General features: G+C 43.0%; 1 protein-coding gene across 4 annotated transcripts in view; it reads left to right on the forward strand.

The window, feature by feature from the left end:
- Positions 1-511: 511 nt before the first annotated feature.
- Positions 512-21944, forward strand: part of LOC310680697 (uncharacterized protein) — a 101135-nt gene continuing 79702 nt past the window's right edge. For 2 of the 4 annotated variants that reach the window (XM_083447702.1, XM_083447704.1), the window contains exons 1-2: positions 512-611; positions 16729-16742. In XM_083447702.1, coding sequence (XP_083303828.1) covers positions 535-611; positions 16729-16742 — 91 coding nt within the window. In that variant the 5' untranslated portion in view covers positions 512-534. Of the gene's footprint in view, positions 612-16728; positions 16743-18990; positions 20226-21944 lie in introns of those variants that run through there. The other 2 variants (XR_014512874.1, XM_083447703.1) reach the window with 2 other exon arrangements.

Genomic DNA, 21944 nt, shown 5'->3' on the forward strand with positions numbered 1-21944 from the left:
GGGGGCGGAGGAAGGGAGGGAGGCTTGCGAACGTGGGTGATGAGTTATTCTGCTCTGATCAGTTACTCAGGAGGTGCCTGGATTGGTGGTGTGGGGGTGGATGCGTGGGTGGGAGGGTGAGTGGGAGGGGGGGTTTGCTTCTCTCTGTCTCCAAGTCAGGCAGAGAACACGAACTGATTTTTTTAGGGTTGGTTTTTTTTTGTGGTGGGTTTTTTTTTTTTTTGCCTTCCTCCTGGAAGAGTACAGAGACACACATTTCGCGAAATCTACACAGCCTTTTGCTAGGGTGCACACACCGCTCCAAACGCTGGAGTTTTTATTTATGTAATCTCCCCCCACACCCTTTTCTTCCCTTCGCAGTCCTCTCGCCAAAAAATTCCCTAGAAAACCAGCTTCTAAGGCGTGTGGGGAGGAAATCGATTGTGTGTGGGGCTTTCCCCCCCTTTTTTTTCTTTTTAGGTGGGGGGTGTTGTTGTTTCATTTGATTTCTATTTCATTGTTTTGGTGGTTGTTCTTTTCTTTGGCTTTTCCGAAATGCTTTTTGTTTTGTTTATTTTGACACCCACCCAACCCCCCTCTTTCGCACACATAAGTGGAGAAGATGTGGCAAGGTAGGTCTCTCTGCACTCTGTCTCGCTCCCTCTGTGTCTCTGTTGTGTTTGTGTGTGGTGTGTGCACTTGTGCTTTTGCTTTTTGCAAAGTTTTCTGATTTCAGTTGCCGGATGCTTTTGCAAAGAGCAGACTTTGCTGATTTGCTGTTGCTGACTGCCTTTTGGAAAGCTGCACGATGCATTGGCCAGCAAATCCTCCCTTTAGGAAAGCAACAAGGAGGGGAAAGTTCTCTAGACTGCCATGGGTTGTATTTGCAGTGTGTTGAATTGTGTTTTTTGCAAGGGGAGAAATTAAAAGCGGGGGGGGGGGGGGAGCATGCCACCTTGGGAGGATAACGGTGATGGATCTCCCTGCCCAATCTTTTTAAAAAGCCCTGTCAAAACTGGGGAGAGGAAATACATATATATGAATGAAGTTTCCAGCCATCTGGGGCAGACCTTGCTAGTCTCAGTTTGCTATACTGGGGCAAAGGGGAGAAGTGCTTTATTAATGAATGAAATACTGATTACATAAAAGCTGTGCAATGTTGCTGCAGAATCAGGGCAAAGGTAAGGAAGGAAAGATATTTTGGGGGCATAGAGGGATTAGCCAGCAAACTCTCAGATGGACTATATAGAGGCAGAATGAGATGTGGGTCTATAGGGAGAGGAAACCAGGACTCCAAGAGTCTTCTCTGATGCAAGAGTGAGAAACTGCCACAGTCTCCAACCACCTGTAGAGGGAAATCTTTATACACAATAATTCCCCCTCCTTCATAGCGGTGTCTAGAAGAAAACCAAAGAGAACATCCAATTCCAAACTTTGGTGGGAATGCAAGAGCCAGATTTATTCAGGGGTGTCTGCAAATTGCCCATACTCTTTTTGGCAATTCTCTGTTGGCTCACAGGAAGCCAATGGGAAACAACACACCGATACTTTGGCACCCACTCGGGCTGTGTTCAGTGCCGTTCCTCTTGAAGAAGTGAATAGCAACAGATGTCTTGCCCGAGAAGTTCTGATTTATCGTTCATTTCAAGGTGCTTTCAGGATAGTGGCTATTCCAAGCCTGTGTTTTTCTTCTTTGCAAAGTCAGCCCTAGAAATTAGTAGCTCTCACGACTGCAGTCCTGAGCATACTTTAAACTAGGGTGCAAGTCCCACTGAACTCATCTGGCACATACTTGTGAGTTAGCATGGTTAGGGGCACATGGCACTCTGTCCAGGAGAATGGGGAAGATCCTGGTTTTTGACCACCCCTTTGCCCCGGGGAGAATTTGGTTCAACTCCAGGTTGATTATGAACAGGGAGTCGGGAAGGAAGAGAGAGATAGCGAGCAAGAGAGAATTTTACTGCTACTTGTGGTGTTGACGCTACAACATCTTTTAACTCTGCTTACAGTGACCCTGATTCTGACAGTTGTGTCTACACTGGGAGCTGCTTCATTAGAATCCCATGTAGAACAAACTGCGGATTCAGGGACAGGAGCTGCAGAGTGGAAGGCTACCATCGCATAGTGGTAGACTGAATCTTTCAGCTTATGCCTGAAAAAGACTCGGAGAGCTGGGAGTCTTAAACCTAAAGTTCATGTTTATGGCACTGTAGGATGGAAGAGCAACAGTATACAGACCTACAGTGGTGAACCCAACATTGTAGTCAAAAGACCGGTGCCTCAGTCGTGCTGTGACGTCAAAGGCTGTAACGTGCCTAGCTTTAGTCAAGGCTTTCAGTCCTCTTTGGAGTCTTGCTATCAGGGCCGATCACATATTTCTCTTGATTTGCAATGATGCATGGACTGCGCTTTAGGTTATAAACTACCAAACACCCCTCAAGTCACAATGTTAATATAAGTACCCTTTGGTTTCTATGCCTTATCTTATATAGCCATTTATGTCCTGAAATGGATACATGCAGGCTAAGCCACAATATCCCTCGCATCAGCAGTCAGATTCACTGTAGAATGTAAAGTCTACAATAGTCATCTCTGGCTGCTTTGAGTGGCTTAATGAATAGTGGCAAAGGGCAGAACAATGGTTTATTTCCCCCTGCTCTCTTCATTGTTGCACCAGGTGGGTTCAGTCATTACGTGCCATAAGACTTCTTCATAAGGCTTGGTGCCACTAGTTGGACAGCTGTCGCTTCTGTTAAATTGTTGATCTTCTCAGACCTACCAGAAGTGGTCCACCCTCCTGCCCTGCCACCTCACCTGGGGGCTTCAAATCGGAAAACACAAAACCAGATCCAAGTTGACATGAAACTTCCTGATTTGTCAGTCAAATTCTGCTCTGGGCAACTCATTTTTGTCGTATCCACAGTTAGACAATTAGACGACGCTGTCTCTAGTGAGCTATGGTTCTGCTTCTTGGGTCTCAAGCTGAATGAAACCATAATGGGTCAATGGCATAACATTTTAGGGCAGCCCTAGGCGATGGGAGCCTTTCTTAACAGGAACAATTTGTGAGCTCTTTTCATGGACGCTCTTAGTTGCAAACCTGGACACAGTTATGCCTGTATCAGTCCCATTCAACTTAATTGGGCTTACGTACAGTGGAGAATTGAAGCCTTGAAGAGGAAACTGATGCATTTGGTCCATGTTACTGACAATGAAGTGATTGATTGGTAGCCATGGAATAAACCCGGAATCAAAAGAGTATGAACATACAGTATAAGGGACCGTTTTGCAAAGGTGGAAACATACTTCACTTTAGTGCAGAAGAACAGAAATAGAGAATGGTGCTCAATCTGACCAAAAGAAGAAGAAGAAAGAAAATACATGGATTAGTAAAGGGTGCTGGGAGCACTTGAGATTTTATAAAAGAAAATGAGGTAGCTACAATGGGTCATATTGGTCGTGATGTACAGAACTCTGGCTTTTCACACACATTTGCTAAAAATAGCTGACAGAGTGGCAACTGATGGAAAGACCTGCTGGCTAAACATTATATCTGTATGTACAATTATGCATCACTACAATACAATAAACCAACCATCTCTTCTATAGATGAATAATAGTTTACCCCTTTCACAGCTGGTGGTGTACTATCACAAGAAGAGCCTTTTAGTTTTTTTACTGCAAATTCCAAAAAAGCAGAGCTTAACTCGTTAAACTTTTTCTCTTTCATGTTTGAAATATAAACATGAATAATCTAATGATAAATAACTAGGAATCTGTTACAATGCAAAGTGGATAATATAGTGAACCTTTCATTTAAACATATAATAACACCGTGTAGATATTTCAGGCTGCAACCCTACACTTACCAGAAAGTAAGCCTCATTGAACTCAGTGGGACTTAGTTCTAAGTAGGAATGCGCATTAATATATGAAAATAAAATTATATTGTTGCCATCTGGATGTACACACCAAAGGTAGGTAACCTAACCACACATTGTTTCTGCTTTCCTATACCTCACCGAATGATGACAATTACGGCTATTCCTAAGAAAATTCATTATTCAGCAATTCAGCAATTCCTCCAATACTTTATGGCTGCCAGCCACTGTTAACTTAGAAACAAGTGATCTAAACCCACTGAGGAGCCAAAGACCCAGAAAAAGTTCTATACACTTACTTGGGTATATGACATCTTACTTTTCTTTGAGTCTGTTTTCGGATTTCCAGAAGCCATATGAAAGACATGGCAGGTCTATGATGAACCACAGTCTAGCACCTACGATTTGGAACACATCTTTCTACTGTCCCACATTGGCATGGGCAGTCTTTGTTCGACAGCCCTGCCTGTTCTCTGACTATTCAGAGTTTAAGGAAAGTGGGTGTGAAAAATAAGAAGAAATGAAAAATGAAAAATATAGCGTTGGATGTCCAGCACAACAAAGGATAGTGTAAAATTATAGCTGAGAACATGGCATCTGGTGGCTACCCTAGTATACATCATGGACACACACACACACACACACACACAAAACCAAATGAAGAGGAGGATGTCATGCTCTCTGAGTATAACTGAACATTTTTGTTCAAGGCTTGATGCTGTGATAGACAGGTAATGCCTCTTCTAACAGCACAGCACATTTTTAAAGGCCAGACCACACAATAATACAACTACCATATTTCTATTTATGCCATGTCCATTCTTTCATCAGCTGATGACTTCTGTCCAAGCCACTGACACTCCCCTAATTTTTGGTACATCAGCGTTTGCTGCTGCTGCATCACTATGACTAGAGGTAGAAGCTTAAAGTTACTGCCTAGCTCACTGGAAATAACTGGTATGGTGCAGGAGCCATGCTCCCCCATCAAGGCTTTGTCACCAGTTGCTGTATGTCCAATATGACACTGCCTATAAGCCACAGTGAGGCTTGGTCCTGATATTTTACTTACTTATTATCTATAAAATTATAGGCCGCCTTCTGAGGACTAACCCTCTCAATATGCCTTACATGTCATAAAAACACAATGCAGATTCTAATTACCAAGGCAGCAGTATTAACTATCATTTTAAATGCACAGGTCAGTTAAGACTGATAATAAATATCTCAGAAGAAATAAAAAAGCTATGCATTCTAATATAATCCTCTGAAATAAGGCCTTATGAGAAGGCAACCCACAATAAATGGGTTTTTAAAACCTTTTTAAAGTTTGCCTTTTTAAGGGCATCTGCACCACTTGGCAGGCAAGAATACATAATCTGAAGGCCACTACAGATTGCCTTGGACAAGCCATCAGTGCTAAGATCTGGTTTTCCTGGTGTAAATTAGGAAAGATATGCATTCATAGAACATGAGTTCACAGGAACATGAAATGGATTGTATACTTTTCATTGAACCAGTTAATGTTCAAATGACTGGATGTGAGAATTGAATTTACACCAAACCATTCAGAAATGAATATTCAAAGCAAACTTAATACATATACTGACTAGTATGCTATATCACCAGGTTGGGGAACATTAGGCCAGTGAAACTACTAAGCCACCTTTCTTAAAAATACCCATCTTCATAAAAATAACCCTAACCCTAATAATTGCACTGATATCTACTAATTAAAGGGTCTACCAAGGGTCATAGATATTGTTGTCCATCCAAGCAGCTTTTCTGCAGATGAAACTCATTCATTGTTTTCTGCCAGGTGGACAACCCTACTGCCATTTCCTTTCTCTCTCCAAACACACATCATTCACTACTATGACTAAAGATTTTGGTCCACGTAATACAGAATTAGATACCTAGATTGAACTGCTGTTTTATGTCCAGGGCAATTTAGACAACAATTCTGATAGTACGTATAAGCAGGCACATAGATTCATTGTTTCAGTGCCAGTACAAACAATGGAATCATAGAATTTTAGAGCTGGAAGGGACCCTGAGGGCTACCTTGTCTAACTCTCTGCAATGCAGGAATCTCAACAAAAGCATCCATGGCAGATGGCCATCCAACCTCTGCTTAAAAGCCTCCAAGATATATCCTATCTTTCAGCACAAGGTGTCCAAGGCAGCTAACAATAAAAATATACAAATAGAATATGAAAGCAAATACTGGAAAAATAATAAAAACAACAATCAACCAAAGAAAGAGCAGGTGAAAACATCAAAGCAATTAAAAACAACCATGAAGTCTAAATTCTCATTTAACTATGAGTAACCAGCTGAAGAGTTGAAATATTTGACTGATGGTCAAGGGCTGTGTCCTGCTTAATATTTTATCAAATACATTATGGCTACTTGACTGGTAATGACAATAGATCATTCCTCTACTTGCTGTCAACAACAAAAATATATGGAGGTTTTTGCCAGGTTTCACTTTAAAAATAAATAAATTACTACTTATTTTCAGTCAAGAATTCCCTGACTGAAATCCACCCATAAAATCTTTTAATGGATCTTTCTTAAAAGTCATCATTGAAGAAGAGTTTGTCTAGACTTCTCCGTTTCTCACACCCCATCACATCCTTTGTTGCTGGATGTAGAAAATGGTACCAAATACCGTTATGCTATGTTGGAAATTGAAAAACAAATTTCATATTTACATATACTAAAGAAGCAGTTATGTTATTCTCAGTGTCTCTACAGCACCGATAGTCAAATTTCTTGCCTTCAAGGAACCCTTTTGAAAGCAATCATCTCACCTTCCAGATGTTTTTGTACTGCAACACCCACCATCGCTGACCGTTAGCCATACTGGCTGTAGATGATGGGAGTTTGTTTCATAAAATTAATATACCACTGGAGAAAAAATAACCCTCAATGCAATTTGCAAAAACAATAAAATTATCACTAAAAAATTATAAGCATGATTTAAATCATACAGAAAGTTAAAACCGCTATAGAATAGACTAGATCAAATAAAATTTCATACAAACTTCCTAAACATCTAGGTAGGCTTGTCTAAATAAGAGCTGGAGTCCAACCGCATCTGGAAGACTACTAGTTCTGCAACTTTGTTCTAGAGTAATAGGCTGCAACTTTATATGCTCCAACGTTCATCCAATGAAAACAGGGGCGTCCCATTTCGTAATGATAATTTTACTATTTATACCCCACACATTTTACTGGGTTGTCCCAGCCACTCTGGGTTCCAACATCCATAAAAACATAATAAGACATTAAACATAAAAAAAAAAACTTTACAGGATTACCTTCAGATGGCTCATGGGTCGGATAACTCCAAATCCTCTAACATTTTTCCAATGAAAATAGGGACATCTTAAGGAAAAGTGGGACATTCCAGGTTCAAATCGGAAACCAGGATGGCTTCTCTAAATCAGGGGCGTCCCTGGAAAATAGGGACACTTGGAGGGTCTGCAACTTAAGTTCAGACCTAGGACTCACCCTTAGCCCAAACATGCATAATGAAACCTGCTTCTTAATTGTTTTTGCCATGAATATGCATGGTTGTAGTGATGCTACCAAGTTGTGGGTCCTGTACTGTAATTTATTTGAGTACTGTTCAGCCTGCCATTAAGCATTGTGAATGGAAGCTAAGGCCATAAACATTCCCAACACATCCCTGTGAATGAATGTTGCAGGAGGGAAAGACTGGCGATAGAGGTCAATATATCTTTTTGGGAAATTTGTCTGCTGCTATTGATCTTCACATTGTGGAACCCCTGATAAGTTTTTGAGGAACCTAACAGTTTTGAAAACCAGCATTTTACATTTTACATTTCTTGTGAAATAATGACATTCTAAGCTTTCTTAACTAGGCATGGTGAAAAGTTAAATTCAGTCTGCATTTTAAAGCAAACCGACTTCATCTGCCTCTCTTGGATTCAAATGTAATTATGCTTCATGTTCCACACTTTTGCAGTATGGTTATCAGTTCAAAATAAAAATAAAAATGCATAAAAATAAGTAGGATAAAATAGTTTAGTAGAGCATAAAATGCATTTAAAAACATATCTTGTAATAAAATATGTATTTAGACACAAGCATATAGATTTTTAATTTTTTTTAAAAAAATACAGATTTGTGTGGAAATGGGGTAGAATGGACTTACAAATAAACATGTGCAGAAATTGACATGAATCAGAAAGAGTCTGATCCATCTTTTCCTATTCATAACCCATGTTCATGGATCTAAGAGCATTTCTAGGCAAATATCCATTCAAAATGCCTTATAGTCAAAAACAACAAAAGATACAAAGATCAGTGATACAAAAATGAAAAACTTAAATCTACAACTCAGCAACAATTCACATTTTTTAAAAAAATCTGAGTCAGAAAAAACATAGATCAATCAGATCATCAACCCAGCTAATAAGGACCATGGCTAGAAGTTTAACTGAACCAAAGAAGTCTGAATTATAGGCATTTGACACAGGTCCAGCGGCATGGTATTCTACAGCAGCAGGACCATCATAGAGAAATATCCACTTTACTAACTAAGATAGCTAAACACTGTCACATTCCAGCAGCTTCAGTAATTGGAAGAAAGTTCCACTGTTTAACATGACTTACTTTCCATAAGTTAGGACTGCATTCTACAGTACAGAAAGAATGACTTACTTGACACCCAAGAACAGAGAGGCAAAAAGGATGGATGCCATGCTATCTTAACTTTGGTCAAATAACCATAACAAAACTTTAAAGGATACATCAAAGACCAATGATAGTGCAAGAAAATAAAGCTAAGGGTTGATTTTGATGAATTTAATTGAGAACATCCTCCACAGAACATTGCAAGTGGATGGGTCCTTTATGTGAGTCTTTCACATTATTTTCTCATTTGTCCTGTGTTTGTCTTTTACTTTTAAATATTTTGATACTGTGGCTTGGATCTCTAAGAAACTCTGCCTTGCAAATGCTTCATCTTCTGTTTATACGCTTGTCGTAAGAACGTAAGTAAGAAGAGCTCTGCTGGGTCAGACCAAATGCTTATTTAGTTCAGCATCCTGCTTTTCTCAGTGGCCAGCCAGTTGCCTATGGAAGGCCCACAAGCAGTACATAATGATAACAATCCCTTCCTACTGTGGTCCCCCAGTGATAAACAAAATCATGCTCTTGACACTGAAAGGTATAGGAGTTTTGTTTAAATGGAAAAAGTCAGTGCTAAGTCTTGTATCCCAATCCACACCCAATTTACTTGGAATAAAGTTTCATTTATCCAATGGGACTTATTGTCCTTAGGATTAGAGTGCTAGGTAAGTGAAGCAGAATCCCAGCAGACAGGTTTGTATGTTGCTAGGGAGTGTTCTGTGGGTATTATATAGTCTACCTATTGCTGATACAATCACTTATTTAGATTTGCTTTATACGGCAGAGATTGGTCTTAATGCTGTCAGTGCTTAAAAGATCATGCTTATTAACAATTAAAATTTAGAATCTAATGAACTGAGGAAATTTTTGATTTGTTTCTCTATCCTCCACCAGAAAGTATCGCAGTCTTCACTACGTATACTGTTAAGGCTGATTAATTTTGATTTCTATATTGATTCATAGGAACTTCCATCTCATACTCTGAATCTTTTGGTTATGGGATAGTGCTAGAAAGAATGACTTACTTGCTCAACAATTGTGCAGATAAATGGTAATATGTTGGGCAAAACAACCATGCCTTTAATAGCATATTCATAATACGCCCGAAGAGCTTAACAATTTGCAATGAGAAGTGAATAGATAAATCCAGGAAGCTGCCTTATACTGTCAGGTCAGTGTTGCAAACTGTCCTGTACTGTTTCCTCTGACTAGCAACAACTCATCAGGGTATCAGGGATGATTTCCAGTCCTGCATCTGAATTCCTTTAATTGGATTTGCCAGGGTCTGAACATGGATTCTTGCACACACAAAGTACAAGTTTTATGACTGATGAGCACCACTTTATAAATCAGTTAAATGGCACTGGGAGTACAATGGTACCTCAGGTTACAAACACTTCAGGTTACAGACTCCGCTAGCCCGGAAGTAGTACCTCGGTTAAGAACTTTACCTCAGGATGAGAACAGAAATCATGCGGCGGCGACGGGAGGCCCCATTAGCTAAAGTGGTACCTCAGGTTGAGAACGGATTCAGGTTAAGAACAGACCTCCAGAACGAATTAAGTTCGTAACCAGAGGTACCACTGTACTGTATAGTTTCCTCCTTCCTTCCTTTGGCAATCACTCGTAGCCGAGTAAGATGTATAGTATGCTATTCTGAGAAGGAACTGTAACTGGTTCAGCTAAGCCTGCTCTTGTAACTCTACATTCCTCATTTCCTTCTCAGCCATGCCCTCAATGGACTGCACAGCCCTCCTCAATCTGATGTCCTTCAGATGTTTTGACTCCAATTTCCATCATCCCCAGCTGGCATGACTAATGGGATGGGATGATGGGAGTTGCAGTCCAAAACTTATGGAGGGCATACAATTAGGGAAGGCTAGACTACAGAAATCATTCCTATCTCCTCATGCATTTTTTCACTCTACTGAACAGCAACTATATTTTGATTTGTATTCAGTGCTAGTCCTACTCAGAGTAGACCCACTAGAATTAATAGGACTAGCATTGGTGATGATCCATTTTCTGAAGGTAAATTTACCCCCGTGAACTAAGTAACACTAAGACATTTCTGAATATTTTAAATATTTTCCATGGTTTGGTTGGTTATTATTTATGCATATTCCTTCCTTTGAATTTATATATTTACAGTTTTGGAAACAAGGGTGTCTTCCATTAACTGCCTCTCTGCTTTTCTTACTCCAAAGACTTGGAAGCAAATCTACAACTATTACCTATCTTTTATACTTGTACCTTCATCAGTATACAATTTTCTCAAGACCATGGCCAGAGGTTTGTTCATTATAAGGGCCATGGATCTTGTTTGTAGGAAGTTCAGTGTACATCAAATGTCAGCAACAACTGTAGTAAAAAGAAAAAGAAAAATCCAAGGTGAATTCACTATCAATATATTTGAAAAACGAGGTTTTGGTTATTGTTTTCTTGATGAGAAATTAAAGTGTTGTCACTTCTTTCAATAGTGTGCTCTCTTCTTGATTTCATTATGCTGATCGCTTTATTTTCTAAATTCCAATTACTTTTTACTCCTTGCAATTTCTTCATGGGTTTAGAAAGGGCACGATTTGAGACAAAGTTTGCAAGGGCTCAATCCCACCTGCGGTATATTTTTGAATATCTCGACTAGGCCCAAAACAAGTGAATTACTATTTAAAAGATATGTTGCTCTGATCCTGTGCAGAATGCACTGCCTTCAACACTGGACAGTCATATAACTAAAGAAACTGTGCTTCCATGATTTGTATTATTGGAAATGCAAAGGCCATTGGTCCATCTTGCCACTATTATTTACTCTGAACAGCAGCAGGTCCCCAAGGTCTCAGTCAGACTTTTATCCAGCCCTACTATTTAATATCCCTGTATTAATAAAATATATATAATATTAAAATTATTTAATTACAAGAAATATAGAAATTAATTCATCTTATCAGATACAAAATACAGCAGATGATGTAATATATTGGGTTATCCTTAAATGTTAAAACTGGCTATAGATTATTGATGAGACACAATTTTTGCACATATGTAATGATGACATTGATGTGCAATGTCTGATCCACTTTCTTGGGGAGAAGGCCTGGATTTTCTACTCTATTCAAACTCTATTAACAGAAGCCATATCTATTAATAACAACTATAACAGCATTTGGCCTTCTGTCATGTGGGTTTTTCCATTTCCAGTGTAACGTACGTTCTCTCAAACCAGTATTTGAAGGGATGGTTTTCAAAGTTTTTTCCTGCCTTTATATTATGGTCTCACATGACAGGTAACTAATTTTAAAAGATGAAACCTATTTAGATCTGAGCAACTCATTTCTCAACTGGAAAGACTGGTGGTGAGGTCTGTTGTGCAAGGTAAGTAAAGAAAATAAGATGATAATGCTGACCCTTTGGTATTCCATAGGGTGTACACTGGATTATATCAATCACTTTCCTATAATTACAAATGGCAAAATGGTGGCCTATCTTCAGATTTGTTAACCACTCTGGAAGACTTATAGATGAAAAGCAGTATTGGGGTGTTTTTAACAAACACTTACCTTTCATCTCAGGATATATGCGCTAGCACCAGTGGATCAAGAGTATATAATAATCTTCCATTAAGAAAGTGTACAGTGGCAAAGCACCTCTTCAGCACTCTGCAGTAGTAGGGCATAGACACAACTACCAAAAGTGAAAACCAACAAGGGTTCGGAAGAGACTTTGGTAAAAGGTGGACCTTTGATGTTGGTTTGGCCAAAGAAAAACAAATCTAGACATCACTCTCTCTTTTCCCTGTTCCTAAATTTCTTCTTCATCAATTCATTCAAAAATTCTGAGTGTTGATAAGAATAGCTCTCTGTGTTTCAAAGACTAAGGGAACTTAAAACCAGGTATGGCTATGTATATTCTTTAAAGCATTCTCTTTTTTCAGACTCATTATTCAAAGGACAGGGGTATGAAATGGTTGGGGGTGCTTTGATTTGTGGAGCATACCCATTAAAAAAGCTTGAACCTATTTCAGCACCCGGGATAGCTCTAGTGGTATAATATTATTCCATTATCTGGTGGTGGCCATCACAATTCCATCTGAGTAAGAATGATAATACTCTTCAAAATGGAGGAATGAGTGGGAGGTCTGTTGATTTCATTATATCCCTGTTATCATCAAGCCTTAGTTCTTTGGAAAGCAAAAGATTGCTGATAACCATAACATATCAAATTGAAAGATAAAGTCTCCTTTTAGTGCAAATAATGATCTAGAGAAGCGAGAACAGCAGGGGTGGCTTGCTAAAAGATTCCATGCTCTCGAAACAAGTATTTCTTGAGGTTTGGTGCTTTCACAGGTGATGTGTGCAGAAGGCAGCACACACCAAATGAGACTGAGACTGTGGACAGTTGTGTCCACTTTACCAAGTCAAAATAGTTCCTGTTAGAAAAAGCTGAGCATACTCCATCTTTCAAAAACCTTGTAGAACATGGAATAAGGAAGAGGAGTGATCTCTGAATACCCATGGCAGACCTGTTTTTAATTCAAGGAGAGAAACGCTATCATTTTATAGCCTGGCTATCTAAACTGCAAAATAATGTAGACTGCATAGCCTGATGTATCAGGGAGAAGTAATTAGTTCTGTGTTAATTCTAATGTTTGCCACCAAAACAAGTCCATCTGCATTGCTACTTTCATGTTTTGTTTAACAGGACCCATCAACCTATACTGGCTGGGCCATACCATAAGAGGGTGGCTCTATTAACCCTGTTGACTGTTAAGCTCTTTGTTAGAGAAATGAAGGCCTAGCTGGGGAATGTATGTGTGTGTCTAATGTTTGTACTAATAGTTTGTACTAATAGTTCAGTACTGCATTCAGGTAGGTAGTCGTGTTGGTCTGATGCAGTCGAAATAAATTTAAAAATTGTCCAGTAGCACCTTAGAGACCGACTAAGTTTGTTCTGGGTATAAGCTTTTGTGTGCATGCACACTTCTTCAGATACCAGGGTTTACTTTACAGTACTGAACCCAATTCAGAATTGGGTTTACTTTAAGCTGGCCCATCCTAGGCTGTTCCCCTGCATGAATTTGCTATTTTAGAAACATACTCCTAATATTTCACCAAGGCCATGTAATCTCGTGTGTAGCCTTTAAACAAAAAAAGATGACGGAAAGTTGGCTATTTGAGTCAGGCTAGCAAAAGGGAGAGTAAACTGCTGCTTTTGTTAGCTTACCATAGATTCATAATGCTTTATGGGGATTTTGTATTGATTTAATTGTTGCATGCCACCTAGGGTGCCTTCTGGCAGAGAGGTGAGTCATAATTGAAGGAGACAGACAGACTGACTGACTGACTGAGGTACATGGGGACATGCAATGTCACTGCATCTGATCACAGCTGCCCAAAGACAAAGAGTGCAGCATGGTGTGTTTTTAAAGCCAAACAAGTCTCCCTCATGCTAGCAACATTTTAGATGTAATCTCTTCATCTTGGCGTATGAAATACCCCAAAGTTGCTGCCTCAGTGGAAGTCGTTGGCTATGCTGGTTCTCTTGTTACTTCCACAGTGACGATGTATGGATGTTATACAATATATTGTCTACTATTAAAAAGTTGATAATAACTGGCAGAGTTATATACACAGTGTGTATGTGTGTGCTTGTGCACAGCTGTGCATAGGGGTGTGTGTGTGGTTTAGACTGTAAATAACTTCATGTGTCTGAGCGTCCTTTTCCATTTGGGCAGACAAAAAAGTGGAGTGGACTGGTTGGAAAGAAATATCCATTTGATTGTATGGTGCAGGATGTACCTTTCAACACTTGTAGTTTCCACTCTGATCCACAGAACTTTCTGTTCCGCTTGGATGCGTATGTGCATGTGTGCGTGCTTTCTTAGTACCGTATCCCACATTTTTCATTTTTGCCCAGATGCCTCGTGTCATCCTCCCACAAACACGAGATCTTTAAATATAGCAACAGCCCATTGAGTGCTGCTTTGAAGATGCTGGGGGGGGGGGATGTTTAAAAAAAAAAAGGGAAGGAAATGCCCATTCTGCTTTAAAGGTCCTGATTAATCCACTTGAGGATATACCGTGGTTTTCCCTCTCCACCCACACCTATCTTTCAACCTCAGTGTTTATTTTTCCTGCCAGTGCTTGTAATCTGGGTCTTTGCAGACACATATTTGTAATGGAGATGGGGGGGGGGGATATATGTGAGGAGGAAATACCTCTCCCAAATAAACTCTAAATTTGTCAATATGACAATCTTCTTGGGATTGATTGCTGTTTGATAGATGGGTACAGGTTTCGTGTGTGTGTGTGTGTGTGTGTGTGTGTGTACCTCTGTAACATCAGATTTAGTCTTGTGCTTAGAGACCTATAGCAGTATTATGATTTTTAATTGCAATTTCATTTGTTCTTTTTGCCTCTCTCTCTCTCTTCCCCCTCCCCTCTAATCTGGATCATTGCTCTCTGTAGCTGATTCCGTGGGAGACCAAGCAGAGTGCGTGGGTGCAGAATATAGAAAGCCAGAGCCATAGAATCTGTTATTTGCGTCACTCTAGGAGACGGGGCTGTTTGCCTGACAAATATACAGAATTAATCCCAGCTTTATCAATATATGGCTTTTGCTACTGTAGCCAAATAAAAGAGTGAGAGGTGTGTGTGTGTTGTATATGTGTCTCTGTGTGTACAGGAGGTGGGTGCTGAACATTATTCTCTCCCACCCTCCCCAGTTTTCAGTGTGTGGGTGTGTGAGTACAAGGGAGGGGCTGTTAAAATGCTGCTACCATTCCCCTCCTGTTTGCTTGACAAATATGCAAAATCTCAGGTTTTACATCCCTTCCCCCTGCTCTGCTACATCAAAATACAAGAGATACCATAGGAGATGTCCCTGCACAATGTGCATATATAGTATGCTTTGGCTTCCTTTGCAGCTCGATTCTAGGAGGTGTTTTGAAATATATTCAGCTCCCTACACAACACTCCAAAAACACCTTTGTCTCCCCTTTCCTCCTTTCTTCCCCCATGCATTGTGTGTGTGTGTGTGTGTGTGTGTGTACACACACACACACACACACAATGTACAAAAAGGTGCAACACACACACACACCCCAATTGTGGGGCTTGCTAATTAACTCTTTCCCCCAGATTTGAAGTGCTTTTCTGCAAGCACAAAAGCTCCAAGCACAGACATCTTTTATGATGAACTGGAGCCTCTGAAGAGGAGAATCTGAACGTGACGTCAATAGCTGATAACTGACGCAGCCTTGCAAAGGAGTCTCAGGCTGGCTTCTTGTAGCCTGCAAGCCTTAATGGTTCTATTTTTCCCCATCTCCCTTCGTAGTGAATTACTAGAACGCAATCGCACACACACACATGCACGTTCTTTTAGAGCGTGTGTGTGTGTGTGTGTGTGTGTGTATTTATAGATTCTTTAGTCTCAAGACAAAGGATTTTAAAAAAACTGGGGTGGAGAAAGAAGAATGTTAAAAACAACCTTTCTTTGTGCTGTGTAATTCACTCTGCAAGATTCTCTCTTTCTCAGAAAAACAAGCAAGCTTGCTTGAATGCCACATTTGTGCATGAGGGTAAAGTAGTGCATGGCTGTTGTGTGTGCTTCTGTTTTTTTTTTTTTGTTTGTTTTTTTACGTTTACTTTATTAAAGACACAGCAAGAACGCAGACACAACAATGCTTGCAAGGCAACAGGCAGAGAGTCATATTCAACATATCTGTGAATGGGGGGGGGGCAAGGTTGAGCAATAGGGCAATATGGAAAGCGATCAATATCAGCCCTTTAAATTCTCTGCAACGTTGCACCTAAAACAACTCTGAATGGTGAAGGAGAAAGAAGCTGGGTGGGGGAGTTGGGGGCAGGTGGGAGACTTAATGCACATTTAATATTTTGGACGTAACGTTCCAGCGAAATGCCTTTGTGTGGATTTTTTTTTCTCCCTAGCACTTGCTAAAAATAGCATCAGGGTTTTGATCGCGTTCCAGAAATAGACAGAGAGTTGCACTTGTATATAAACGCCAGCGCGGGTGGAAGAAAACCTGGACATCACCGCAGTATATTTTTCCCAACTACTGTCTGGAAATTAATTGTTGGATTTTCCCCTCTCTCTGTCTGTACGTCCCCCCCCCCCGCTCGCTCCTACCACCACCACTTTCCCTTCACTCCCTACCCCCAACTCTCTTCCCCTCCCATTCCTACCAAAGGAGTTCCCGTTTGGGTAAGTAGTAATATTTCTTGTGCATGCCGCAGAGAGAGTGACGGTGAATCTTGCCTTTATTTTATGCATGCTTGGGTTTATTTTGTCTCTCTTGCTATTTTTATATTAAAGGGGGAGGGTGGAGGAAGAGGGAGGGGAGAGTGGAACATACTCGTCTGCTTAACGAATTTGGTGCATGCACGGAACCCAGACACAGGGAATTCTTGCAGAAAGGGGAATCACCCTGTCGGTAAATCTCTGAATCAATAGCAAGCTGCAACTCTCTCTCTCCCTCTCTGTCGGCGCTATTGAGTCCCTCTTTCTCGAGCTCTCAGTCTTTTTTTTTTTTTCCGGAAGGGTGGCTAGACGCAATCTAATGGCAAGGCTCCTGTGTAGCTGGAGAGAGACGGAGACCGAGACGGAGCGAGAGAGAGAGATTCTCTCTGTAGATTGCATAAAGGGATCATGGAATATGCTGACACTATCAATTTGCTCTTCCTCGCGCTCTGCTAAGAAGCCACCCAAGCGGCGCTTGCTGGGAGCTGTCCGTGGATACGGGTGCTGAAACAGCAGCCCATTCTGCTTGTGGCTCTTTGCCTCTGCAGAAGCTCGACCTTGTTACCTTGCTCTCGCTTAGGTCACCCTCACTGCACGTATGCCAGGAGAGGCGGACAGGTGGGTGGGTGAGGGGCTACGGTGAGATGGTGGGAGACAGAAGTTGTTCGTTAAATGCTGGGCGCTTCCCATCTAAGTCAGGTTTTCCCATCGGGTGCGTAAAAGCGCCGCTCTGGTTAGACTTGCCTGCCCCTTTCCCGCCCGTGCGTTTGAAATAGCCCGCACCTGATGATGGTGCCTCTCAAAAGAACAGTCTATAGGTTGTTTTATTTGGACTCACCCCTTCTCCTCCCACCTCGTTTATCCCCTCCAAAATGCCCACACCTTCTGCCTATCGTGTTGTGTGTGTGTGTGTTTCTTATTGCCCTTCCTTCGCTTCCTTAGAGAGATCCTCACCAGATGAGTTGGTGGAATGACTAAAAGTGGGGTGTTGAGGATTTGTTGTGGTATGTACCGAGCAGATGCTCCATTACCTTGACGAGACAAGCATCAATCATCCTCCGGTACCTTCCTGAAGCCGGGAATGTTCTTGTTAGCCAGTGATCATGCCGGTTCAGAGGCATTCTAGCTAGGCAAAAGCCATGTCATCTGAGTGCTTTGAAACAGAGACACAACGCAACACTCACATGCATGAATCTATTTGTCTCAACAACGGGAAAAGGGTGGCTGTATTCCCAAGGGGGAGGCACTTTTAGTTGCAGCCATAAGTCAGCAAGAAGCGATGGGGGGGGGGATTTAAAGCAGGTGAAGGAGGGGGATTTAAAGAAAGCAGCAGAATCAACTGTATTTATAGTGGACCTACCACACGCAAAGCCCAGCAACACTTACGATTCTTGCAGACAATGAGAGAGATGCAGTAATGACCACCGGGAGAGCATTGTAGGATGGATATAGATAAATAGGCTTGGTCACAGCAGCCTTGGCTCATATTGCATGCAATAGCTTGGACATTTCTTGCCGCTGAGACAACGCAAGCCTAAGAATCAATTGCTGAGCACACCACCCACTGATGTCCCTATGATGTATAGAGAAGCCATGCTTTTCTTGGGCTTTCGTGTCTGTATTTACAAATGGGTCGTCTGAGAACAAGCAAAGTGCTTCCAAACACTTTGACATACCGTTCCATGTGGACATCAATGAATTATATACACACACAAACTGTGAAAGTCATTACAAGCAAACCAAAAGCTGCCGGTCCTTTCCGAGTACCCACCCTCGCGTCCTCTTCCCTCAGATCTCCCTACCCTACCCTCACTTTTGCCAGATCGTCCTCGCACATCTCCTGGCACAATGCATAAGATTACCCTTAACTGGATCCTATTAAATAATTCAATGGTGGCGGTGTAATTTTGGTTGCAAACTGCACGGATTTCCAAGTCGTGACTGTAAAAGTGAGTAATGTGTGCTGGCTGCGTCATGGCTCCAGTCACAGATGGTTCCAAACTGAGGAGGAATCGTGACTTCGACTTGAGACGTCCCCTCTACATGAAAAGACCATCCAATCAAAACGGCGTCAGGGGGGCATCTGGACTCCTCCGAGGCTTGCTTGCTTGCTTGCTTTTTTGCTTCCTGATCCGCATGTGTGTGTTTCAGATACTATATATATATATAGTATATATATATATATATTCACACACACACACACTACACACACACACCTATCTGCAACAAGTTGCAGAAGGAGGAGGCCGGAGAGGAAGGGGTTAATCCTGGGAAAATTTTCTGCACTTAGCAAGATCGTGACCCTCCCACACACTACAGTAGTTTATACATGCCTGGGAGGAAGGGAAGCTTTGCCACGAGTTTCCTTTAAAAACAAAAGGGGGGGAGAGGGGGGGAAAACCACCCCAAAACTCCACACACGCACAGGCACACATACTCTGGGGGAGATGCTGCTTCCTGCACCTCCAAGCAAGGACCCTATCCTACTCAATGGCTGCTTGAGCGCCTGGCAAGCAAGGTAAGTGAAGGGGGGAAAGGGGAGGGGGCTTACAACTTTGTTGTCCTTCCTCCGCTCCTCGCTCCCCATGTCTGCGAGAGGTGCCAGTCTCAAGCAAAGCAAGTTGCGAGCGAATCCGTAGCAGCAACAGCAGTACTTGAAGGGAAAGAGGAAGCAGGTAGGGCTCAGTAGGAGCTTGCATCTCGACGAGGCTGCGGTGCTGCTGCTGCTGCTGCTACTGCTGCCGGAGGGCTGGTGATGCTGCTGCTGCTGCTGCTGCTGCCGCCGCTGCTTCTCGGGGTGGATTTGCTTGGGGGGAAAGGCAACGGAGAAGGTAGGGACTTTTGGATCTCCCGGTAGGAACTCCTGTGCTCTTGAGGCGTCATTGTAGCTGCGGGGTGCAGGCAACCAGGAAGGGAACTTCCAAGTTCTTGGGCTGACTCGTGTTGACTCTCGGTAGAGGAGGATGCCTTCTTCTCGAACTTTGCCTAGGGAACTCCGTGGCAAAAGTGGCCACTCTCGAGCTGCGGCAGAGGAGAAGCACCTTCGCCAGGCTTCCCATTCCCAGAAGACCTGTGGAGTTAGTTCAGTGTCGTGCTCTCGCAACTTTTAGCTGGGGAGGCGTTTCTTTCCCCCTCCACCCGCCACCCCCGTCCCCCAGTCTGTCTGCGGGTGTTGAGCAGAGGCTCAGAGGAGGCACTGCGGGGCAAATTCAATGGGACTCTCGCCCCCAGCGCTCCAGCAACCTTCCTAGTCATCCCAACGCAGTTGGATCTCGCTATGAGTTATCCAGCCGATGGATCAGCGATGGCCACTGCTTGACCTCCCCCAGTGGGCATTTCCTTGGGTGGCACGACTTGGTGACTGAAGGGATCAGGCTACCCTCAGCGGATCTGAACTTTTGACTTGTGGCTTCTTGCGCCCACATGGCGCACAACCAGGTCCTTGGGGTAAGTGTTTTGTTTGTGCTGTGTTGTGAAGCCTAACTGCTCGGTTTGATGCCTTGCAGGCTGTTTGCAAGTGCCTTCTCAAACCCCTGCTCCTACCCCCCAACCCTCCCCATCTCCAACCCCGGGGCAGACAGCAAGGATAAGTCTAGCAGGCATAGCAACACTATGGAGCGTGGTCTTGTCTAGGGTTTGTTGAATAATTAGAAATGGAAATGTTTCTTTCTCTCGCTCTTCCCCCTCCCCTTTTTCTGGGGAGGGGGAAGAGGGAGAGGGAGAGAAATGTGAGGCTCCTCCTGATTGGCGAATGACGATTTTAGCCCGCACCAATGAACGGCCGGCCTCGTCTCTATTTATTTAGTGCTCAGGGGGAGAGTTTTCTCTTTACGCAGCGTCCGTGCACAGCGCTAGACCCTCTGCTCGGGAGCAGAACGATGGAGGGGTGTGGGGGGAGCGCATTCCCAACTCTGCCTTGCTCACAGAGCCCCCTGATTCTGCAAGCCCCTGCTCTCGGCTCATTCGCAGGGAGGGGGAAGGCGGTGGAGCGGGGGCTGGATGTGAAGGGCTGGGCCAAGGGAAACCCCCCCTTCCCCTTCCCCACCTCCTAGACTCTCCTGAGTTGGATCTCTCGGTTTGGGCTTGCAGAGGGACTCGGTGGGGATGGAACGTGTGTGAGTGAATGGACGATGGGGCGGATGGTGTGATCCCGATAGTGTCTGGAAAAGCAGCCGTCGGCCGTCTTGGGGTGCCTTGGATATTTGAATTTTTTCCCCCGTTTTGGTGGCAGCCGGATGGATGGATGTAGGAAGCCACGGGAGACTTTGTCCTTCGCGAATCTTTTTGCGGTCTGGGCTTGCTGTATATAACTACCTAGCCGGGAAGCCCTTACCCCAAAAAGCATTCGCGGAGGGCGCTTTCGCCGAAGGAGCAGCAGCGCGACCGCCGAGCCTCGGACTTATCTAGATTTTCTGGGCTCCCCCCCCCCTCACCGCCGCCTCTCCTTTCCCTTTTCCTCTGTAACCCCACGACCCCCTTCTCCCCCACCCAGCGTGTGTGTCTCGAGAGAATTAAACTCCCCCCACCCTCGTCCCCACTCCCACGATCCTTTCGTAGCTTAACTTTCTTAATCGACTTCTGCTTGCTCTTTTCCGTGGATGATTTCATGCTACTGCCTTTTTTTTCTTTTTTAAAGAAAACCTTCACAGAATAAAATACAATAAAACTTTCTCAAAAGTTCAGAGGACGCCCCCTCCCACGCCAGAAGGGTGTGTGATGTGTCCCATCCTCCTCCATCCCACCAGAGATGGAGTTGGATGTGTAAGTCCTCCACTGAATTGAGAGACAAGTGTCGACAAGTCTCTCTTTAAGATGGGGAGGGTGAGGGAGGTTTCTATCGATTTCAGAGTGGGTGGGATACTGGGGGATCACCCCATAAATAGCAGGGAGGGGGGAGTCACAAATCGGCCCCGATTTAAGGGGAGACTCCTGTCATCAGGCGATGCCTCCATTCCCCACCCCCATCACTTTCAACCTCCTTTTAGGTAACTTCCAGTCCTCCGATTCCCGAGGTCTCCCCTTTTCCAACTCCAAATGGCCCCGATCGGGGTAAAAAAGGCCAGATCCGGGGGGAAACCCGGCCGAGGCGTTGCTTTTGGACGAGGTGATTGGTAGCGAGCGAAGCCGCCTCAGCCCAGCTGTCTAGCACTATTGAAACTGCCTCGC

Source organism: Podarcis tiliguerta (genome assembly GCF_965153285.1).
Source record: "Podarcis tiliguerta genome assembly, chromosome: 1".
NCBI lineage: Eukaryota > Metazoa > Chordata > Lepidosauria > Squamata > Lacertidae > Podarcis > Podarcis tiliguerta.